Raw genomic sequence first — 26,182 nt, 5'->3', positions numbered from 1 at the left:
TAAAGTATTATTAAAGTATTAAAGTGTTACTTTAACACTTTAATATTAAAGTGTTACTTTAATATTAAATTTAATGAGAATGCATGAAAATAAAAAAAGGCATGCTTAAGGGAGACATAAGCAATTATTTTAATATGTTTTATATTACACATCTTTTATCCCACATTGCTCATGTGAGTTGAACGAGTCTCAGAGAAAGAATAAAAGGGAGTGTTAATGGCTTCATTCGACAAGTTTAATATGAGAAGAAAATTGATATGTGAGTTGCAGATCTATTCTTGGTATTAGAGGACATCTATCCTCTCTTGTGACATTCTAGATGTCATTCCCTAGGGTTTTGGCCTTTGGAATTCATTGCTATCAGCTTCATTAATAGGCAGATTGAGCGCATTTTCAGCTATAGGTAGATTGGGTGTTTGCTCATATGATTCTCACTTCTTGTCTGATGCTTATGCCACTATGAAGGGATAATTTTATGAGGGTCTTGGACTAATTGAAGGTAGATTTTACTATAGCAACATTGTAGCTCAACACTATTCATATTACTATAGAAACAAGATGGGAAGTTATTACTGGACTATTATGTTATAATGTTGGAGTAATTAGTGAGTTGAAAAGTCTGCTATGTATTTGATTTTATTATTTTGAAAATTAATATTATTTTAGTAGTAGTTCAATATTTAGTTTGCATATTATTATAAATTCATTCTTGTTCATGTTATGTGGTTTCAAATATATGCAAAGACATAAAAACAAACAAACATTTTAGTTGTAAAATATTAAAGTGTTACTTTAATATTAAATTTAATGGGAATGCATGAAAATAAAAAAAGGCATGCCTAAGGGAGACATAAGAAATTATTTTAATATGTTTTATATTACACATCTTTTATCCCACATTGCTCATGTAAGTTGAACGAGTCTCAGAGAAAGTGTTTAGTATTTTAGTTGTAAAATCTTAGTATTTTAGTTGTAAAATATTAAAGTGTTACTTTAATATTAAATTTAATGGGAATGCATGAAAATAAAAAAAGGCATGCTTAAGGGAGACATAAGCAATTATTTTAATATGTTTTATATTACACATCTTTTATCCCACATTGCTCATGTGAGTTGAACGAGTCTCAGAGAAAAAATAAAAGGGAGTGTTAATGGCTTCATTCGATAGGTTTAATATGAGAAGAAAATTGATGTGTGAGTTGCAGATCTATTCTTGGTATTAGAGGACATCTATCCTCTCTTCTAACATTCTAGATGTCATTCCCTAGGGTTTTGGCCTTTGGAATTTATTGCTATCAGCTTCATTAATAGGCAGATTGAGCGCATTTTCAGCTATAGGTAGATTGGGTGTTTGCTCATATGATTCTCACTTCTTGTCTGATGCTTATGCCACTATGAAGGGATAATTTTATGAGGGTCTTGGACTAATTGAAGGTAGATTTTACTATAGCAACAGTGTAGCTCAACACTATTCATATTACTATAGCAACAAGATGGGAAGTTATTACTAGACTATTATGTTATAATGTTGGAGTAATTAGTGAGTTGAAAAGTCTGCTATGTATTTGATTTTATTATTTTGAAAATTAATATTATTTTAGTAGTAGTTCAATATTTAGTTTGCATATTATTATAAATTCATTCTTGTTCATGTTATGTGGTTTCAAATATATGCAAAGACATAAAAACAAACAAACATTTTATTTTCAAGGCCATAAAGGGATTTAAACATTTAACAGAGAAATTAAGAGTTGGATGCAAATCATTTGACTAAATTCCTATCAACAGTTGGTTCAGTTTTTGGGCATTTCTAGGGTGTCCATTACATATGATACCAAGCATTTGTTTATTTCACCCAATCCCTTCATGACATACGAGTTTGTTAATTTTTCCTTAAGTTTATTATGGTGTTTCTTATTAGATCTAACAAAATGTATGACATCAATATATAGTAACTTGATATATAGCTAACATTAAGAAATCTTTTAAGATCAACATATTAATTGAATTATATTTTTTGTAACCTTAATCAACTATTAAACTATTGAATTCTGAATAACATTACCAGGGTTCTTCCTTTAGATTATACAATATCTTTTTAAACTTGTACACTAAGTCCTCTCTACATTTGACCTCATATACTTGTCACTTCTACATATAAATATCTTCCTCCAAATCTCTATGGACAAAAGTTATTTTTGCATATACTTATTCAATATGCAAATCTAATATAGTAATAAGACTTCAAATAATTGTGATTTAATTCATTTTAACAATAAAGAAATATTTTCATCAAAATCTGTCTTTCATATGTGGAAAGACTTTACCACAAGTTTTGCCTTATATATATATATATATATATATATATATATATATATATATATATATATATATATATATATATATATATATATATATATATATTTTTTTTTTTTTTTTTTTTTTTTTTTTTTTTTTTTTTTTTTTTTTTTTAATGTTATTCCTTCTATGTATAAACCAATTCATTCAACAATACTCTTTAACCTTCACATAATTGAATTAAAGTCTCAAGTCTAGTTTTGAATGAAATAGTACATCTCCTATTTCATTAATTTTGCTTACATTTTTTTGTGATTTCCACTTACATTGCTTTTTCATAACATTTGGGTTCACTAGAATTAGTCAATAATATATAATAAAATGAAGAGGAACATCGTTTAGGGGCCACTTATCCTATAAGATCATCTTCCAAGAGTTTGAGACACCTACCCATTATTATGAATATAAGAATTTGCCTAAGGGAAAAATTCACCCAAGAACTAAGAACTCAAACACAAGCACACAATAGACCAAAGAGAGAGAGAGAGTATGATCAGAATAACAATGTATTCAACAACTAGATAAGAGTACACTAGGAGTGCCTGAATATAAAGGCCTCTGAGATACATCTAGAATGCCTCGTAATCAGCACCATGATGTGTCATACAACCAAGCACATGTCCACCAGATATGGTTTATCCTCCATTAAGCACGAAAGTAAGTGCGGTGATGAGAGGATAAGCCTAAAAGGGTGTGACACGCAAAACAATATTGTAGACACCATGTACTTAAATAGAGTTGCGTACTCCTGTGTTGTCTAAATGACAACTCAAAAGGTGTGCAAACTCCCAAGTGTCTCACAAATAAAAATAATTAAATAATGCAAAATAATTAAATAATGCATTAACCTAAGTAAACTTAAGTAAGTGTAATAAGTAAATACTTATTTACACCAACACCCCCCCTTAAGTGCAACTTAGGGGAATGCCCTTAAGCTTACGAACTAGGATAAAGATACATAATGGGTTTCGGCTACTAGGCCATGTTAGGTACCCATGTACATAATGAAAATGCAAACTCCCATAAAGCGGAGAAAGAGGGAAAACCTCATGGGAAAAACCCTCCCTTAAAAAGAGAGATAAATATGGATGCATTGATGGATGGAGTAATCAAGACCCCCCCATTACAACATACATCCAGTACATACATAAGTGAATAAGAGAAGGAAGAGAGACAGAATAGGCTCCCCCCCCACCCCCCCCCCCCCCCCCAAAAGAAGAATGCTGACAAGTGAAAGCTGCTCCGATGAAGAAGCTAGTCCATGAATGCAAAATAGTGTTCCTCCCCTTAGGAAGAAACAATGGCAAAGGTACACTCCTGAAGATCTATGGTGGCCCTGAAACCTGCTCAAGTATCCCTGTGCTGAAAAGAATGAATGCAAATTGGTCAAGGATGTCTGTTGAACCTGTTCCACTAAATCATCTGTCTCCTCAACTAATAAAGAGACCTCCACTAATTGTTGTTCATAAGGATCCACAATCACGCCAACCTGTGAAGATTGATCATGTAGAGAATGGACATGAGGGTTAGAGTGAGCCCTCACAACAACTATAGAAGAATCATCATCAATGAGAAGATGTAAGTCCTCAAGTATGTCTCCCAAGTCAACTGAAGCTAGAGCTGGAAGATGAGATGTACCATGATGTGATGGACCTTTCACTGTGGCAATGTAAGCATGTGGACTAGACTGATGTGACCTCTCACTGGAACTGTCGATAGAACCCCACGTGTCTAAACCTGTTGAAGCACTATCACTCATGTCACTATCAGTTTCCACTATGTATGATGTGCGGAGAGGAGTAGAGGACAAGCTGGGAGAACTTTCCTCAAAGTGAACATCCTTCTCCACAAAAATCTCATGAGTCTTTGGATCCATTATTCTATAAGCCTTCACATTGTCTTCATAATCGATAAAGGTAAAAGGCCTAGGTGTTGGTGCCTTGCAACTCCTTGAAGATAGGTTAGCCCATGCTAGACAACCGAAGACTCTAAGGTGACTCACAACTAGTTTTTTTCCACACCATGCCTCAAAAGGATTCTTTCCATCTAAGGTTGGATGAGGAGATCTGTTAAGTATGTGAGTAGCACTGCTAATGGCTTCAACTTCAAGCGTAGGATCAAGAGACTTGGTCTTAATCATGCAACTTGCCATGGTCTTGAGAGTCCTAATCCTCATAGCTGCAACATTTGTCTTATGCGGATTGAATGTTGGTGAGTTATGAAGATCAATCCCCTCAATTTTGCAAAAGTTCTTAAGTCTTCTGTCAACATATCTGTTCTCATTGTCCACTCTTAATACTTTGATGGCTTTCCTTGACTTGTGTTCAACGTGAGTCTTGAAGTCTTGAAGCTATTGAACCACTTCATTCTTATGATGAAGGAAGAAGACCCAAGTGAATCTCAAAAATTCATCAACAAATATGAGTATGTAGCGACCTTGGCTGACTGAAGTCACTACAAATACCATGTGAACTAGCTAAAGAACAACTGGAGCTTAAGAAGACTTCCTTTTATCATACTTCTCCTTGAGATTTATATCCACTAAACAAGATGAACATTCTCCCTTAGAAAAGTTGATATTAGGTAGACCTTTGACCATATGTTTTGAGCAAAGTTGCTGAAGAGAGCAGAAGTCAAGGTGACCAAACCGCTCATGCCATAGGTTGATGTTTTAAGTAGAGTGAGTTAACAAGGCTTGGGAAGGACCCTTAGGCACAAAGTGGGAAAAGGAATAAAGCCTCTTGTCATCATTGACTTTCCCCATGGCTACCAATGAATCATCTTTGAGACTTCACACCATCACTGAATCGGGAAGGAACTCAACCTTATGACCATCTCCAAGGTGAGTGATTTGGTAAACTAATAGGAGATTGGAGCTTAGATTTGGAACGTAGAGAACATCTTTGAATTCCCCATCTTCCATTTATACATGTCCTTTCCCTTCAACTTCCATCTTAGCATCATCTCCCATGAAGATGTGTGGTACCTTTGACTGCTTCAATGAAGAAAAGTCTTCCCTTGAAGAACCCATGTGGTAAGAGGCACCTGAGTCAAGTATCCATTTCGAAGAAGAACTTGAGTTGCCCATAAGTGCTTGAATTTTACCCTTTGAAGAGGTTGGAGTAGAATCCTTGGAAGTACCTAGTACTTGAATCTTTTTCTTCTTAAGTAGATTTTCTAACTCATCAAATTTTTTTGTCTTGCAATGATGCTCGTCATGATTTGGCTTTTTGCAGTATGCACAAAAGAGTTTGTCCTTCTTTTCATTACTTCCTTTCTTGTTTGAAGAAGAACCGCCTTATTGAGAGGATGATTGTTGTGTCTTAGATTGTGTTTTCTACTTCCACTGCTTCTTGTTGTTGCTTTTTCCCGCTTGACTAGATTTGTGATCATCACTAGCCACTAAGGCTTTGGTCTTAGATGACTTGAGAAGGCCAAAATCCACCAAGTGAGATTGTTCAACAATCAACATGTCTGCAAATCCATCAAAGGAAGGCTTCTGGTAAGCAGATCCCATGGTTAACCTATGAATATTAAAACTTGAAACAAAATTGGCTTACTCAAAAGGTAGTCGCTTCAGGATGTGATGAATCAACCTGTCATCCTTAATGGGATTTCCACAATCTTTTAGAAGTGCCCTATACTCATTGACTTTAATGATATAATCCTGAATTGTGTCATAATTCTTAGGATCCAAGAGAAGTAGATCATCCTCAATTTGAAATCCCTTTTCTTCATCCACTTTACCATACAACTGTTCAAGTTTATCCCAAGCTTCCTTAGATTCTAAACAATTTTTAATGTGAAAGAGAAGATCCCCATTTACAAAACTCTTGATAACACCTAAAGCTTGTCAGTCTTGATTTGTCCAATCAATGAGTTCTTTAGCATCAGTAGGTTTGGTAATTGTACCATCAACATATAAACTATATCCTTTTTCCATTAATCTACTCCATGCAATATCTTTCCATGTAGAATAGTTGCGTGAAGTTAGAGGAGGACATTTAAAACCCATGATGTAGAAATGAAAAGAGCACAATAGAGAGACACAAAAAACATAGTACACACCCCCCCTTTTCACTCAATCAAAAGACACTCCCAAAAGAGATGTGTTGGCACTTTATAAGTAGTGCATTTACAATGGGCCACTTGTCAAAATGAACAAAGTGGACTTTCTGATTTTTCTTTTACAACTGCCTTATAAGTCTTAAATCTGTCACTTAAGCACTGTAGCTTAGTTTTACAACAATTTTGAAAAAGAATCAAAGCTTTACAATGCTAAAGAAGGCTTAATTCTGAAAGTGATAAATTGGTCCACACAACCCTAGAATCTAACTTCATATCTAGAAAGTAGACAAAAAAATACACACTTTCAAAAAATAGAACCCAAAAAAGTGACCAAATGTGCCCGTACGGAGCTTCTGAAGTTGTAAAATGCAGGATTATGTAGGTACAGTCACCAAAAAATGCAAATTTTGCAAAATCTATGCACCAAAACTAGAAAACAACACCACCACTAGAAAATTTAGGAAATTCTACCTGATTTCAAAAAAATTGCACCTGAATCGGAGTTCGAATGTCCGAGTTATGGGCTCGCAAAGTCAGACTGCCAAACTGAAAAGCATTCTAGAGAGGGGTCTGGAAGAGAAACTGCGAGTTTAAATTTGACGGTCAAACAATCATCACTACAATTCTAAAATGCTCGAAAATGACAGTAAAAAAGCCATCAATTTTAATCTCAGGAAAAGATGATGTCAACAAAAAAATCAGCGCAAGGGCTGACGTGGTAGGCTGAGTTAGCAGTTCGTACTGTACGGACTCGCAGTGTCAAAAATATTGGATGTCCACAAGATTACGTGGTAGTTTCGGGTGACATGGCACTAAGTGTGTCAACTGGGACATGTAGCAAAATATTACTCGTTCCGCGTAGAGGGCTAGAAAGTGTCACATGGGGGCTGCATATTCATTCGCGTGGTTGCGAATCCTATCGTTCAATGGGAAGGAATATGCACGGGTGGGAATATTGAAACTACTAGAAAAATAGGCCTCGTCGGAGAAATAAAAATAGGATCGCCAAAATTTTACAGACGTGCTGGAAACGGTGAATTGAGCTGGAAAATCGTGCAAAGAGCCAGGGGAAATAATTCGGGAATTGTGTGTTGGAAAAGACAAAAAATAGTCAGAGTTTAACTCGCAGATGCCAGAATATGGGAAACCCTTGCCAGGAATGTCAAGAATTTTTGGACGCTGAATACTATGTTAAAAATCCCACAAAGTTGTTGGGATTCTCATTGCGCTGATGACTGTGATCGACAGACTGTCTGTGGCACCGGGAAGTCTGTTTGACACTGAACTTTTACTGCACGGGCGACGGTTTTAAAAAACTTTGTCCCACATCGATGGGAGAAATAACCTCGCCATGCTTTATATGCGATAGTCTACGCACTCTTAAACAAAGAGTTTCGGGTGCTGCTTTGACTATGTTATACATGCCAAAATTTGAAAGCTTGAAAAAGGGCATGCGCCGCGATGCTTTGCAGTGCCAATTGTGAATATTTGACTCTACAGCCCGCAGTGAATATAATATACCCTGCAACAATAATAATATACTTCCAAAAATGACAGATCTGGGGTGTCACTGCCCGAGTCTGCTAAAAAAAAATTCTCTGCTGGTGTCTGTAAGGGCAAAAATAACAGACAAAAATAATTTCTAAAAATTTGACAAAAATTCAGAGAAAATAAATTGCAGATCTAAAATTAATCAAATAAATCTGTAAAAAAGACCATACCCATACCGCAAATCGGGGCCTCCGAGTTTCGATTTGCAAAAAAAAATTTGCCCCACAGTCGACTTTAGGCCAAAGTAGCTGAGTTTATAGTTGATATTCACCGGTTCAGCATTCTGAATACAATGGTGAGGTCAAATCTATCTCTAGATGCTCCTAATTTCTGTAGCACTCTGGATTCGGGCTGAAGTGACGAAGCAAACAAGAGGTCTCGAACGGCTTGTGATGAGAAAATCTCCAAGTTGCTCTAATACTATGTAAGAATTTGCCTAAGGGCAAAATTCACCCAAGAACTAAGAACTCAAACACAAGCACACAATAGACCAAAGAGAGAGGAAGTATGATCAGAATAACAATATATTCAATAACTGGATAAGAGTACACTAGGAGTGCCTGAATATAAAGGCCTCTAAGATACATCTAGAATGCCTCGTAATCAACACCATGATGTGTCATACAACCAAGCACATGTCCACCAAATATGGGTTATCCTCCATTAAGCACGGAAGTAAGTGCGGTGATGAGAGGATAAGCCTACAAGGGTGTGACATGCAAAACAGTGTTGTAGACACCATGTGCTTAAATAGAGTTGCGTACTCATGTGTTGTCTACATGACAACTCAAAAGGTGTGCAAACTCCCAAGTGTCTCACAAATAAAAATAATTAAATAATGCAAAATAATTAAATAATGCATTAACCTAAGTAAACTTAAGTAAGTGTAATAAGTAAATACTTATTTACACCAACAATGACTGTTTATTTCTTTTAATGTTTAAGCACTTTTGGTATTATATTTTCTAGAATTTCATCAAGCATCATATATTTTGTGTTTTTCTTTGCCAATTTTTTTTTTTTTTTATTAATCTCTATATATGATAATTTCATTGAATATGAAATCTCTACTTATGTTGATTTCACAATTCTTATAATCCCATAAATGATAAACAAGATTAATAACTCCATAACTGATATTAGTGTAACGCCCCGCCAAGGGATCCAAAAGAATTAACCTAAAGTTTCACTAGGTTTGCTAAACTTTTTTTTTTTTTTTTTTTTTAAAGTAAGAAAGTATAACATACACATCAAACACATAGTAGCGGAAGCAATAACATGTAATCATCGACAAACATACATTGCAAGTTACATTTCTTAAAGATCCCAAGACGTTGAGTCACGTTTAAATTTAATTAAATCTAAGTCTAATAACTATCACATACATATGAAAGAATAATCAGAAAGTCCCATGTCCATAATATACATTTGTTCTGAATGCCTCTCGGCAAATTAATTCGGAATGCTCAATCATCCACTGTACAAGTCACAGGGTATGAAAGGCTTAAAAGAATATACATATGTAAAGATCAAGATACAACATCCTCAAATCCATGATACAAAGTACAGTAAAAATATATGAAACTATTCACCATACATGATACATCCATAATGATAAAACATCTATCATAAAATCTAACCATCCATCATAATAATCCAAGAACATAGTGAAGGTAAATGCCAATCACGAAATCTCTAGCCATGGTGACCACAGAATGGATCTCAATGGTAAGAGTAAAAGCACTACCACCTGACTGCGTAGAACCTAAATGGTCCACTCCCACCGCGCTGAGGAGATAGTCTCAAGTCCCAAATAGGATAACAAAACCTATAATCATAAATGCTCTCTAAGTCTAGGAAATCCTATAAGTATGCTAACTCAAGGGTTCCTAAAAAGATCGACATCTAAATCCCAGAGGTACCACAAGACACGTAGGAAACCTAATATGCAAGCGAGAAACTGTCATCGTAAAAGTCATGTAGAAGTTACCCGAGCAATCCCTTAGGAATCCCGGGTCCCTACTGATCCTGCGGCCACTAGTATCATCTCATACTGACGAAGCCTACTATGGAATGCAAGGTCGTAACCAAGCGTTCTCTCTACCCCATCCTAGTCTGTACTAGCACTCAAGGCATGGGAGAGAACATACAATTATCTTGTTAGGTTCATTTTCTCTCATTTAGTGTAAATGTTTTCACTTATTAAAAACGACTTACAATGGGTTTCTCAAGGCAGCCTCTTACGGCTCCGACCCCCATTGCAAGCCACTTCCCGACTCTACACATAGATAACCTACCCTAGGCTCATGAAATCATAAATCAAAGAATCATAATAAAACCACCTCAGTCCTATACAAGCAACTGAAAAACATCATAAAAGATAATCCACAAAATTACATCAGTTCTTCATGAGCAACAGATAATATCAATTAGTAATCATATGATCACGACAGTTCTCTATCAGCAACTGAAGGCATCAATGATAAGTCACAAAATCCAATGGTTCTCCAATGAGCAACCAGAAAGTATCCCAATAGTAAATTACAATACTGATCGAAGACTCCAAAAATGGTCAAGTCAACACACGACATCATCAAGAACATAACAAACTCTTCAGTCCTTTCAAGCGACCAAAAAGCAATCCAAGTATAACTAATCGAGACTCAAAAATGGTTATCAAATATAACTAATCAAGACTCGAAAATGGTTAAGTCAGGTATCTCAAACACATACACCTCAACTTCACACAAGGAAACCGGAAAGCAATAACAAACAGTAAATACATCCATCATAGAGCATACAATCACATTATCTTGGTTGGTTTGAAAAGATCGAGAATAAATCATCATAACATCACATTCACAAACCCGGGCCTCTGGTAACAACCTAAACTAGTTAATACTAGAACAACCCAAAACACGGATAGTATAACAAAACAATATAATATGATTCAATTCATAGTTCGAGTTTGTTTCCATAATACACCCTAAGGTTTTAAGTTTGAAATTCTCAGTTTGAGTTTCAACGAACGTTTTTTTAATGTAAAGGTTTTTTTTTTTTTTTTTTTTTTACTATTACCCTTATAATTTGACCCAATTATTTAATCTTCATTTAATATTGACTCTTTTAATATTTTCAGATATTACTTTATCCATAGTTAAATAAATAAATTAATATTTTATTTAACTATACAAGCATTTATTATTATAAAAATTATTAATAAAAAATATATATATATATAATTAAAAAAAATTAATTAAAACAACTTTTATTATTAATATCTATTAAAAATTTAAATTATTAAACATTGTTGAAAATAAAATAAAAATAAACATTTATAAAAAAAATCCCCCAATGAAGAGTCGTGCGGCCCTATCACAGGGTACCGCCGGCTTTAAAAAGTCGTGCGGCCCTGTCACAGGGTACCGCAGGCTTTTAAAAAGCCGCGCGGTCCCCTGCTAACGCAGGTCGCCGTCGGCGATTCACAATGCTGGGGGGGAAAAAATAAGACCCCTCCCCATTTAATTTTATATATATATATATATATATTTTTTAATACAATTTGTTTATAATAAAAAATTTATTGATAAACCAATTTAATTATATATATATATATATATATATATATATATATATATATATATATATATATATATATATATATATAAAATAAAGAAATTATTTTAATATCTTTATAAATTTATATATATATATATATTGAAAAATTGATTCTTTCTTTATATTGATATAGAAAATATAGTCAATCATCCGAACATTTAATTTAAAATTTCAGTCTAAGATACAACCCTTCTCATTTAAATTTTGTATACAGAAGTTTATAGACAAGCATCTGATAAAATCTAATATCGTAATGTTTAAACGTTCATCATAGAGAATTCAGATTTACAAACCCCAGACACGAAGAAGACAGGAAAGGATAATTTGCGTATTTAATCGATAATCAAAACACAAGACCCTACCTGATCCTGATGCTATTATGAAATCCTCAGGAACTGTAAGAGAATTCGCTCCTCTCAATAACCTTCTTCCCAAAATCTTTCTTTGGTATTCGCCTTCTGAAAATCGCTTCCAAAAGTTGTCTCTCCCCAAAAATTCCCGTCCAACTTCGTATATCTCAAAAATGAACCCCCAAAGTTGTGATAAGCAATTTCTCCTCAATTCGGGGCACTAATTGTGCGTTTACCCGAGAAGACTCTTTGCACAACTCAGTTAACTCCAAATTAACCTTTATTATCTTTTCTTATTCTTTTGCATTCAACTTTCATGCACATTAAGTTGAATTATTAAATAACTTTATTTAATATTCCACTTGACTTCTATTCTTAATTAATTTATTACTTTAATCTTATGTGCACTTTTAAGAAATTAAAATAACATTATTAATTTCTATAATTTAATCTTTTAATTTATTTCTCATATTTAAACTCATGCTTAGATCATGCGATCTAGAATTCTTAATAATTTAATATCTTTCAACTTTTAATTTATTTTAGAACTTAATTGATAACATATTTAATTAATTTAAATAACAATAATATTTAGCATTTATTTAAAAATGAACTCCAAATATATTATTATTAAATTAAATAAATATTACTCTGTTCTAAATTCATCTTTGAATTTTAATCTCCAAATTTAATTCTTTTATTTAATTAATTAATTAATTAATTATAAAGATATCATAATAATTCTCTATTAAATTAAATCATTAATTAATCTTTTTAATTAGACTTAATTAATAGAAAATACAACAAGGACTCATAAAGCAACATACGAAAACCCATCATAGAAAAATACATACCAAATCAAACAAAAGGGTTATAATCACGAAATTACATCATTTGATGCATTTGGAGGGTACTTAACTCAGATACTTGTCCTAATTATCAATCAGGACAATTGGCTAAAGGGTTTAGGATTTGGACTTAAGAGTTTATCTCCTCTCTCTTACCATTGAGACAGTGCGATAGGGTACGCTCATCCTGACAACTCAAGGAAGTCGATACCCGGTACCTGCAACCTGAATAAAATCCACGCATGTACAAACACAATATTCTAAGCTAAACAGACAATGGCAGGAAGTGGTGCATCGTGTAGATCCCGACTAGCAGGTGACTACGACTCCCTTCCTTAACCATATCAAAAACACCATACATAAATAAAATAACACGCACACCATACACATGTAGTATGGGGTAAGTATACATAAGAAGCACATGGAATAATAAACCATCTAACTAATCATCATCGATATCTGAAACCATTGAATAATCATCATACATGCATGAAATATAGAGTACCAAGTAATCTCATCATATAATAAACTGAGTGTAAACATCATCTGATAATCTCTAAAATAATAATACTAATCATCAAACATAAATTGGCCTAAAAGAGTTTGGCAATGATATCAGAAATGTAGCTCGAAAATGTAAACTAGGGGCAAGCACTACAATTAGTATATAGAACTTGAATTCTACCTCGATACTTTTTTATTTTTTATGTCAATATTGACTAGTGCTTCAATTTGTTTTTAAGAAATTACTAATTTTCTTTTTATGATCCATCCATTTCAGTTATTAAGTATAACCATCTAAATTACTTGAAGGCCCTCTATTCATTAGGTAAATCATAGTACATAGAACAACTACCCAAAATTGAAGCCTTTCCTTGCAAGATCTAGCTTTCAAGTGCTCCTCTATGTGGGTAGGATCTTAATGTTTTTTTTCATGTAATACCATAATCCTTGCATGTCCTATGATTGTTCTATTCTTCCCTTTGGACACACTATTTTCTTCTGGTGCTTTAGGAACATCTTCTATCTACAAATCATATGCTATGAATAATAACTAGCAAACTCTTTGATATAATATTCACCTCCATTATATGATTTGATGCACTTTGACTTAATTCTTGTGTCAATATCATTCAAATCCTTTTCATTTCTTATAAGTGTGAAATACAATAGATTTTTTAGGAATGGAACAAACCTAATCTTGTCTGACCACAACTTTAATAAATGTACCATGATAATAAAAGCCAATAAGAGATGATACCTAAGTTGGTACCCATAGGTTCAAATGCATAAGATCTAACATTTTACAATTATTTCCTTTTCAACATTGAGAAATGTCACTCACTTTTGTTTTCTATGAACACAATTTTTTTTTGAAATCAAAATCAACTTGCTTTAAATTTAGCAATAAATTCCTCAAATAGAGAATCCTCATCCCATTCTCACTCATGTGAGTAAGGGTATTGTACCACAATATTGCATATAAGCGAACAAAGTGGATTTTTTTTTTTTTAAGTACGTAGATATAATTTTTCTTCCTTTTCTCATTTTACTTTTATTAGTGATACTTTAGTGAGCTTCAACAAATTGTTAGTAACTAAAACCATTTAGTCTTTACTTCCTAGTTTTCCTACTTAAATTAATTTTCTTTTCAAATCACAAATATACCTAACATCTTTTAGTAACCATAATTTTCCATCAAGTAATTTTATTAATGTATCATACCATTTTCAACAATTTTGCATGGTTCATCGTCACCCAAATAAAATTGTCCAACATTATTTTGAACATGGTCTAGAAAATATTTCATATGCGGCATGACATGAAATGCAACCGCTAAGTCTATATCCTAATGTTAATTAGTACTGCAAATTTTTTTTAAAGAATCTTGTAGTACATCACCTAGTACATTTACTTTCTATAATGTTCCCATGTTTTAGCCTTCATGTTCTCCAAAGTCTAAATGGAGGATAAGAAAAAATTAAATTAATTTCTTATAAAGTCATTCAATTAAAAATTAAAGGTGACTTTGTATTTAATTAATTAAATTATTTACAAGGGAGTAGCTTCTAGGGTATGTATTAATTATTGGAAGGACAGAAGCCTCTCGTGATTTAATTAATTATTGCCAGGGAGGAATTTCTAGAGAATACATTAATTATTGGAAGGAGGAAGCTTCTAGCTCTTGCAATTAATTAATGTTTTAGTTCCTTCCAGAAGGATGAAGAAAAGGATAAATAGGGCTAAAAGTCTCATTGTTGATCATCGGATGATTATGACTTGCATTTGATAAGATCTTGGATGTGTGAATCACACTCCCTTCTTTTGGCAATAGAGGATGTTTATTCTCTATTGTAACATTCTAGATGCCATTCCCTTAGGGTTTGGCCTTTGTAATACATCTCTTGTAATTGATTGCAGCATTCTCAGCATTAATATAATTTCAGCCTTGGTTCAGCTTTTGGGCATTCCTGGGTGTCCATTACACTTTCTTATTAATATTTTCTTGTTGGCCATCTCCATGTTTTCCCTTTTGATACCAACAATATTTCTTCATCGATCATTTTCCACAATGCCAACATTCCAACTTTATCCTAGGTCTAGATTCATTGTTCTTCCCTCTCTCTCTCTAAAGATTACCTAGCATCTCATTTGTGTTTTTATAATCTCATTTCTTGGTTGAGGATAAAGCAAACAATGTTGTTATATTTAAAGTATTTTAACTAGAATAATAATTACATATAGCCAAAATTGAGCTATTCTAGCTTTCTAGCAATGAAAATAAAATCAAAAGAATCCAAACCTTATTATCAAATGTTACTTTGGCAGAACTTAATTTACTAGTGATAATATTAAACTCATCTAAATGATACAATCGATCCAACTTTTGACATCTTCATATTAAGTAATTGTTTCACAACAAATACCTTGTTGGAAGTTAATTTTTTGTTGTACATCTTTTCCAATGTTGACAAATTAGTCCTAACCATGTTTTGACATTGTTGTTTCTTTTGATATTTTGAAAGTCATCAATGTTGTTAGGCACAACCACATTATTCCTAGTTCTTTCTATGAAGAATATCCCATATTGGATCTTACATATTTGTCAACTTCTTTTCTTGCATCCAACTTTAAGAAAAGGTCATTCTAATAAAGATAATATTCCTTACATCTTCTATAGTTGGTAGTTTTGGCTATTGAACTTTTCAACTTTAATTTTTCCTTCTTTTACCATTACTCCCACTTAAAACTGAAATTTTTTGTCATTGAGAAAGATCAAAGCAATAAAAACTAGTGAATACAATACTAAATAAAAGAGAGAAAAATAAAAACTCACAATAATATAAGATTTAATGCAATTCAACAAATGCCCAACACATCCAAAGAGAAACAACTTTTTAATTTCTTTTTGTTATCTAAATTACAATATGGCTTTTCAAATTCTACAACCACTTATTTATCAAACCTTTTTTGTAGTCTTTAAATTTTTGTTATGCATACTAAATAATACTTGGCTACTTTATTAAATAATGGGAAATTATTGCTTCAAGGGCCTTGTTCTAAGATCTTGACAATAAGCTCCACTCCTGAGTTCCATAGAAGGGGTTTTGACCTTGCATTCTGATGTTAATTGATTGTAAGGAAACCAAGATTGAAAAACTTGCCAAAGTCCAAGCCCAACAACACGATAGTCCTCACATACAGAAAATTCCAATGTATGGGGTCATTTGGAACAAAGAGACCTATTTGGACACCTTGTTTGATGGTTTTGGAGCTCATACCATTCTATACATTCAAATCTTTGGATGTGGAAATTAAGTGTTTATTCAAATAATTTAATTAATTAATAAATAAATGTTTTGGACGCTTGATTAAAAACTTTAAATAACAATTAAGTGTTTATTCAAATTTACTAGTTTTAGATAATAATTTACTATATATATTTTTTATTGGTCTAATTTACTATATTTTTAAAATTAAAATATAACTATAAATAGACCACAATGTATGTGTAATGGTTACAATGTTATATTTACACCATTTTTTATTTACTTCTACAATTATATTAAGCAAGTGATTTGATTTTCTATATACCTGTGAAGAAGTGCTACATAGTGGTGTGTACTTGTTGTTATAGTTCATAGTGTTATATTATAGTTAATCTTGTCATAAAGTTGTTAGATTGTTAACCAACAGTTAACTAGTAGTCGCAAGTTTTTGTGCTCAACAATGAGTCAATAGGTGTTTACTTTAAGTAAAATAACATTTAATTTTGTAATAAATGAATTAAATAATATTTCTATAATTAATTTGTTATATAATAATAAATTATCATCTAAAAAATATTCCTGTAAAAATATATTATGGAAAACTAATAAAAAAAATTATGAAAAAAAACACATATAAAGTGGAGCAAAACATATAAACTGAAATAATTATAAAAACTAATTTAACTAAACCAAGGGAAGTCATGGTGCTTCACCTCTGTAAGCATCACCTAGATCCAATGACTGCTAAGTGTTCTATTTTTTTATCATTAGAGATAGATTCTTGTAAATCATTACTCATTAAACATGAGTTAATGAGTTTGACTCAAAACTACATAGTTAAACCCTAATAACAATATCACAAATCACAATTTAACTTGTCGTGGAAAAATATCTCTTACTTATTAATTTAAAGTCTATTAGCTTATATATATGAATAAAATCATTAAAAATATTAAAAACTAAATTAATTTAATATCTGCGTACTTAAATATATGAAAAAAATTATTTAAAAATAATCTTGTAAAAAAAACTATTATGAAAATTAATATGTGAAATAAAAAATATATATTAAAAAAATAACAACTCCCACAAATATCATATTGGCTAAACTAAAAATCAATATTTAAATGAAAAACTATACTAATTTCAAAAATAAATTAAAACAATTTAAAAACTAAAACTTCATTCATACAAATATGCTAATCGCTAATCTTATTCGATAAACTCAAAATCAATATTTAAAGTGAAAAACTAAACTAATTTAAAAAATAAATTAAAAACTAAAACTTTAAAAAATAATTATAAAAACTAAAAAATTAACTAATTGAAAGTCAATTGGCTTAAATATATGAATAAAATAATTATTTTAGAAAATCTCTAAAAATTAATATGAGAAATATAAAAAAATAGAAACTCCTCCCACAAATATCCTATTGGCTAAACTAAAAATTAATATTTAAAGTAAAAAAACTAAACTAATTAAAATAATTTAAAAACTAAAACTTCAATCCAGTTTGAAAATCAAAATTAAATAAAAAGAAAGAAAAACATTAGTTAAAAGTGAAGAGAACAACTAATTAATTTTTTAAATAAATAGAAAAAAGAGAGAGTTAAAAATATAGATAAATTAATTTATAAATTAAATAAAAGAGTTAAAAATAGAGATAAATAAATAAATAAACAAGAAAAAAATAGTGTAGATAATAGCTAATTAATGGCAAGGGCTGACAATTTTTTGACCAAAAAAGTAAATTTTGAGCCTATTGGCTAAATAATGTTAAGTGTAGGTTAAGCATTTGTTTAATTTTATGAACAATAGAAATCATGTTGTATGAGGGGTCATATGTTTGTTTTAGTTCTTATAAATCATTTAATTACTAGAAGTCGCAAGCTTTTGTGCCTGCAACGATGAGCCAATAAGTGTTTACTTAAAATAAAACTTAATTTTGTAAAAAATCAAATAAATAATATTTAATTATTTAATTTATTATATACTAATAAATTATCAGCTAAAAAATATTCTCATAAAAATCTATTATGAAAAACTAACAAGATAAAAAATTAAAAAAATAACACGTATACAGTGGAGCAAAAATATAAACTGAAATAATTATGAAAACACTGTGTGAGCATCACCTAGATCCAATGATTGCTAAGTGTTCTATTTATTATCATAAGAGATGGATTCTTGTAAATCACTACTCATTAAACATGAGTCAATGAGTTTGAGTAAAACACTACATAGTTAAACCCTAATAACAATATCACAATTTAACTAGACTCTGTCATTTTTTCAATAAAAAATAAATAAAAAATCACAATTTAACTTGTTATGGAAAAATATCACCTACTTATTAATTTAAAGTATATTAGCTTAAATATATGAATAAAATCATTTTTAAAAATTAAAAACTAAACTAATTTAAAATCTACCAACTTAAATATATGAAAAAAATCATTTAAAAGCAATTTTCATAAAAAAAACTATTTGTGAAAAAATTAATATTAGAAATATAAAATATATATATTAAAAAATAACAACTCCTACAAATATCATATTGACTAAACTAAAAATCAATATTTAAATGAAAAACTATACTAATTTCAAAAATAAATTAAAACAATTTAAAAACTAAAACTTCAATTATACAAATATCAATCGCTAATCCTAATCGCTAAACTCAAAATCAATATTTAAAGTGAAAAACTAAACTAATTTAAAAAATAAATTAAAAACTAAAACTTTAAAAAATAATTATAAAAACTAAAAACTTAACTAATTTAAAGTCTATTAGCTTAAATATATAAATATATTATTTATTTTTAAAAAATCTCTAAAAATTAATATATATAATTAAGATGAGAAATACAAAAAAAAAATTAGTAAAAAAAAGAACCCCTCCCATAGATATTCTATTGGCTAAACTAAAATTAATATTTAAAGTATTAAAAAAAAACTACTTAAAATAATTTAAAAACTAAAGCTTCAATCAATTTTAAAAATCAAAATTAAATAAAAAGAAGGAAAAACATGAGTTAAAAGTGGAGATAACGACTAATTAATTTTTTAAATAAATAGAAAAAATAAGAGTTAAAATTATAGATAAATTAATTTATAAATTAAATACATGTAATGGCCTTTGCCAATAGGCCACTAATAACCACTAATATTGAACTGTGTAATTTCTTCAAACACTTGGCATGCAAACTAAATACACTGTTGAAAGTAAAATACTGAATAAAGGAATTTGTTGTACAACAAATCTACTCAAATAACTAATGTAAAATAGTGCCAATATATTCATTCAAAGATAACCAAATGATTTTACATATGATATGTGATTTTTCAACTCAAAGCATTACGACATGGCACACTACAAACAAACCCTTACTGGCTGAATGCAATTGAGAATTTCTTGCAACTACAAACTGAAATGAAAGAACCTAGATTGAGAAAATGTTGGAGACTGAATGCTAAAGACGAAATGATGAAAATGCAACTCCAACCTGCCCTCAAACTTGCTAACTGTACGACCTGTAGGTACAATCGTACATGTACAGACTGGTACGACACCTGGCAAAAATAAATTCTGGGTTGAAAGGTGCTGAAAATGGTGTAGAAATAATCGCTAGGCTCCAATGAAAATTCTCTCAGAAAATAAAAATCAAACTCCTAGCCAATAGTGAGATATGAGCAAAAATGTATATCCAAGCTAAAAATCAAACCCTGCTAGAAATGTCCAAATAAGCCCCAACTTGAAGTAGTTAAATACCACTTCCAAAGTGCTACTCTTCGAAGGATATTTCACCTCCTCAGTTATGCAAATCCTTAGGAGACTTCGCTTCTAATGATCAAATGACTATCTGCAGACCAAGATGGCGCCAAAAATGCCCAAAGAGAAAAGTAGTGTAAACTCAAGTCATAGGATGTCCAAATGAGAGGCCAAGCACTCTATTTATGCTCTTTCCTAAGAAGCCACTAAGAACTTCTAGAAGTATCCCTAAAATATTCTTATGAAATCCCTTTGTAATGCACTTTTATATAAAATGTAACTTTATAAAATATAAAGTGCAACTCAACTCAAAATTATAATATTTTGGCCCTCCATAATACATAAAATAAAAATACGATAAACCCCATCTCTCCAAAAGCAAATAAGACCATCCAATCCCCGAATAATCATCAGAATGACTCTCTCACAAAAATCATCTGCCCACAAGAGTCCATGATAAGAAAATTTCCTGAAAAATAACATGTCACTAGAAAGGGGACATGACAATACAAGAGTTAAAAATGAAGATAAATAAATAAATAAGGAAAAATCAAGAGTTAATAGTGTAGATAATAGCTAATTAAATTAAATAAATAGGAAAAAAACAAGAGTTAAAGTTGGAGTGAGAGAAAATTGGTCGAAAAATAATTAACCTCAAGGGTTGATAGTTTTCTAGTCAAAGACTGATAATTTTTTGACCAAAAAAGTAATTTTACGAGAACAAAGTTCCCACATATAGTCAATCGGCTAAATAAAGCTAAATTCAAGACAGTTACAAGGGTATTAGCTAAAAAAAAAAATTGGATTTTATTAACCTGGGTTAAACAAATAGAAACAAATTACTATATTTAGTTTTTTTTTGAATTTTATTTACTAATGAATAAATAATATGATTAATTATCTTGTTTATCTTTTTGAGAAAAAGGTAATAGTATAAAATTATAAAATTATAATTTTAAATTTTAATTACAATTGAAATGATTTCTTCTTAAATTTATTATCAAGTGGTTGTGTGAGAATTGATTAGAGGTAGTATTGAAATTAGATTTAATAGTTTGTAATACTTACCTCTTAATAAGATAGCTAATTAAATTGTTGTTATTACCATTTTATTTTAGACAATGTATTTAAGTGTATAATTATTCTTTATTTGTTTTGTTATTTCAATTAAGTTTTTTTTAATAATTCTTTATTTGATATTTGTATTCTCCATATAATGTCGAAGAAATCTCTAAAAAAGGGGTCCTATAACACGAAATGAATTGAACCAATCATAATGAGGATATACAATTTATATAGTACAATTAAGTAATAAATAAATATTGAGACTTATGAAATATTTAAACTAGGAAAAAAATAATCCATTATCATTGGTTCCTTGGACAAAGCAGAATGAATGCAATAATACATTGCCTACGACAACTAAAATAAACATTTTTTTGTACTATTGAACTCATTAACTTTTTCATATTCTTTTATAAAGACATTAAATTAGTATTTTATCTCATTCTTAATAAATTATATCATATTATCTAATATTTATAATAATAAATCAAAGTCATATATCAAAGTCTTTTTATAATATGAGTATACAATAAAAATAAATAAATATTATATAATAAAAATAGTATAATAATTCAATTCTTGTGAATATAACTATCAACCTTTAAAAACATTGGATGAGTCAATTCACTTTAAATGTTTTATATACTAAAATAACTTATATTTTAGTTGATAGGCTATTTGTGGGAACTTTGTTTCTGGAAATTGATTTTTTGACGGAAAAGTTTTTTTTTTAATCAATAAGAGGCTGAAGCCAAGATTCATTGTTATTATGTGATGTGGTTAATTATTATTATTTATTAAACTTGTGTAGAGTCAAACCCAAGATCTCTTAGATAAGAGGCTCACAATTTACCATTGTGTCACAGGCTCTTGCCCAATTTTTGACAGAAAAGTTGTCAATTTGGCCGAAAAATTATAATTCCTTCTTGTTAATTATTTACTGATCAATTTTATTTTTTTTAAATCTCACCCCATTTTTAACTCTTGTTAAATTGATATTTATTAGTTGTTTTTGAAATAAAAAGTGACCAAAACAAGGGGGATGACCCTTACAATAAAAGCTAGTAACCAGCGCACTACCAGCAAACTCTTGCAGAATTAACAAGGTGCAACCTAGTCACATAGACAATATCAACCAAAAAGCACCAGTACTAAGGAAGCAGAACTATCAGAAGTCTAAAATAAACTAACCAACTAAAGTTCAAGATCGTATAACCAAACATAGTAGCCAAAAACTACAAAGCTTAACACACTATAAAGTTCCAAATAAAAAATGTTGGCTTAAACATGCCAACCCAAGTCTTAGTAACAACAGTAAACCAGCAACTATGTTGTAGTAGAAAACAAACAAAAACTAGGAACCTTAAATCCCTTAAAAACATTCAATTTTTTTCTTTTTCTTATCCTTTCCTGGCCAGAAGGACTCGAGCCTAGTCATCAGCAAGAAACTTGTAAATGAGCTTATTATCTTCCATGTCCATCCCCAAATCATCCTTCTCATGTACCAGCAATTAGAGGGTGGTAGTCGATGCATGGGTGACCTTCAGTGCAAATTTAGAAAAAGTATGGAATCCCTCCTCCAAGGTTCTAACTCTTTTTTCCAGTGGTGCAATCGTTTCATTTCATTCCTCCTCTTTTTCGTTCCCATCCTTATCAACCTTTCCAGGTCCCTCATTAGTCTTTGTCAATTGAATTCCATCCTGCAAAACTTGAGGGTTAGTAAAAACATTACATTTTTCTTTAACCGGGGAGGAAATTGTGATGGGGGAAGTGTCCACTTTGTTACTGTCCTCACAAAAAGTTATGGGCTGAAGGGTGAAACTGGTCGAAACATGAGTCTTGATGGTAATGTCTTTACTTGCCGACACCAATGTATTACCAGCAAATGCCTGGGAATTATCTGTCGAGTTTTCACTTTTTCTCTTTTTTCCCTTCCTCGTTATCTCTCTTAGAATCGAAGAGATTTTCCTCCTCTAGCTCCCTTTCCTTGCTCTCAGAACTCTCCTCTTCCTCCTCTTCCAACCAATATCTTTTGGATTTCTGCTTGTGCCTAGCCTAGGATTTAACCAGTCTTCCTGACTTTCTCCTACCCTTACCCCCTCCCTCCTCTTCTAAGTCCTCAATTTCCACCTCAACAGGTTTTTCAACCTTAATTTTTTTGCAACCCTTTTTTTTTTATAACTGAATTTGGTTTTTTCTTTTTCTTAACATCTCCACTAGGGGAGGGCCACGGGGTGTAGATTTTGGTACCTGTGTTGGTACTTGGGGGGAATTTTGATTTTGGCGTTGGTTATCAACCACTATAACCCTAGGGGGACAAAGGGCAAGGTGGAACTGATAGAGCCTAAAAATTAGACCTTGGTGGATAATGGTAAAATTTAGACCCTTACCCCTTTTTTCCCTAACATCATTAACCATATCCTTTAGAGAATGTAAGAGAAAAAATAGAATAGAAACAAAATCCCTTTTTCTAAAGTGATTGAGCAATGGAAAGTGATAGTAGTAGTGAATTCCACACCTACCTTCAAATGTAAGGTATTTCATAACCACTACGCACACGTCATCCCACATAGCTGGAAGCTTATCCCTTTTGAATCCTCCCCTATACCTCACTGGTTCTTCATTCTCCTTGAAAAAGTTTCTCATACTGGCCTTGTCTGCAGTTTTTGTGAATTTCTGCCATTTTTTCCCCTTCGTGGACAACCCAATCGCCATTGCAATCACTTCTTCATTAACTTGGAAAGTAATGCCATTTTATTGTGACCTTGCGCTTATTCCAAACATTCACAAATTGGAGTCCACAATTTTCATCATATCCCACCATCGCCTACATATAGGGAAAAAATCCCCCCTCCTTCAACATAAACTAGGTTGCCATTCTGTCTTTAAAATTTTCAATCTTCAATGGTTCCAGTCTATTCAAATCTCCACCCATCTCCTCCTCACTAGTTTTTGACCCTCCAACCTCAGCAATTCACATTTGAATTTCCTTACTGTCGGGATTCTTGAAAATATTAATCACCAAAATCACAGCAATTCTATGATTAACTCCAACAGGGGTTTTAATTGTCTCCCAAACCAATTTTTAAGTTGTTTCAAAATCCCAATCAAAATTATGATGGTATTCACATGTACTTAGCATTATTATTCTCACATCCCTGAATGCACTAACAACATTGGTACTGAGAGCTTTCCTACTCTCAAAAAAGAAAGTAATTCAAATTTCACCTTGTGTTATGGCGAAATAACTGCCACCTCAAATCACCCCCATTTATTATCCAATCAAAGTATGACACCATCTTATCAACTTCCCCATAAATTTTCCATTAAATTTAGCACATTTCGTCTTCCCAAGTATAATGTTGCCAAAATTGGCACCGGCCTTTATTTGGCAAATCATGCTTAACTTTTTCTCCCCTCCTTTTCCTTGCCAATCAAGGCCTTCATTTCCTCCTTTAAATTTTCCAAGTTTCTCCAGCATGTCAATTTCCTTAATTCAAATCCCAAGGCGATGGCAGCATCTGCCACCCTATTTCCTTCTCTGTTAGTATGTTGTAATTGGACTTTCTCCATCCCATCTACAATATGTCTTATATCCATAATAACATTTAGGATATTCCAGCCAGGTTTAGAGACTCCCTTCACCAAATCAATGATTAATCTGGAATCCCCTTCTATGATTATTTCCTTTATCTGCATTTCCTTTATCAATTGCAAGCCCCAGAGAAAAGTCATTGCTTCAGCCAAATTATTACTTCCTCCTCCAACATTCCCAAAATATACAAGTAGCACATCTACATTTCTATCTCTCAGCACACCACCCACTGCTCCTATACCCCCTTTTGCAGCACCATCAAAATTTAGCTTTAGCTGTGAGAAGGTTGGTGGTTCCCATTTTGTTTTTTGTCTCTTTAAGACTTTGGAGTTATCAAAATGATTGAAAGCCTCCTGGATACCCCATCTCTCTACTATTTGTTTTTCTTTTCCACTTGGTTCTTCCTTTGGTAGCTTGCATTTAGCAATCATTATATTTTCCTTTAACAATTTCTTCATGATACCCATGACAACCTCCTCTGGTTTTTCCTCCTCCCGAAAGATTCTATTGTTTCTTTCTTTCCAAATGTGCCAACAAATATAATGAGGAACACTTTTCCATAGAAGTATTAGTTTAGGGTGATAGAAGGGACAATCCCAGTTTTCCATAAATTGACTTAAGTTATCCTTCAACACCCAACATAATCCCAGTTTCCCTCAAACAAACTCTCATATCTTTAAAGTATATGGGCATTTTAGAAACAGGTGGGAGATACTCTCCTCTTCTCTTTTGCAAAGATAACATATGTTTGGTACCATAAAACCTCTTTTTTTAGATTGTCCAACATTAGAATTTTGCCATGTTGAATAGTCCACCAAAACAAATTGATTTTGGGGAGGAGATTGCTTATACAAACTTTACTCCATATTAGGGGGTGCAAATCTTTACTCTGTAGATGTTTGTAAGCCGATTTTACTATAAAGTTGCCACTAGGAGTTAAGTCCCATACCACTTTATCCTCTTGAATTAGAATTAGGATTCTTTGTGCTTCCATCAATTCTTCTAGTTCTTTAAGGAGTTGAATATCCTCTTGAGAATACGTATCATTTTGCAATTTCTTCCACCTTCTTTCCTGGTCAATATAATCCACCACTCGTCGTCCTTTCACCTCCTTTAACTTGTCCATTAGTCTTCTAAATTTGCTATAAACCAATGGTTTCCCTCCCATCTAGCTATTTTCCCAAAA

At 31.7% G+C, this 26,182-nt stretch overlaps 1 protein-coding gene across 1 annotated transcript; it reads right to left on the bottom strand.

The window, feature by feature from the left end:
• Window positions 1-24,803: 24,803 nt before the first annotated feature.
• Window positions 24,804-25,463, bottom strand: LOC149542173 (uncharacterized). The gene has a single exon (XM_089795697.1). It carries the CDS (start codon window positions 25,461-25,463, stop codon window positions 24,804-24,806), a length of 660 nt encoding a protein of 219 aa, XP_089651823.1.
• Between the last annotated feature and the right edge of the window lie 719 nt (window positions 25,464-26,182).

Source organism: Cupressus sempervirens, chromosome 8 (assembly GCF_028749045.1).
Source record: "Cupressus sempervirens isolate cs-2001-9-10 chromosome 8, ASM2874904v1, whole genome shotgun sequence".
Lineage (NCBI taxonomy): Eukaryota > Viridiplantae > Streptophyta > Pinopsida > Cupressales > Cupressaceae > Cupressus > Cupressus sempervirens.
The sequence above is the reverse complement of the archived record's forward strand: the minus strand, read 5'-3'. Positions and strand labels throughout refer to the sequence as shown.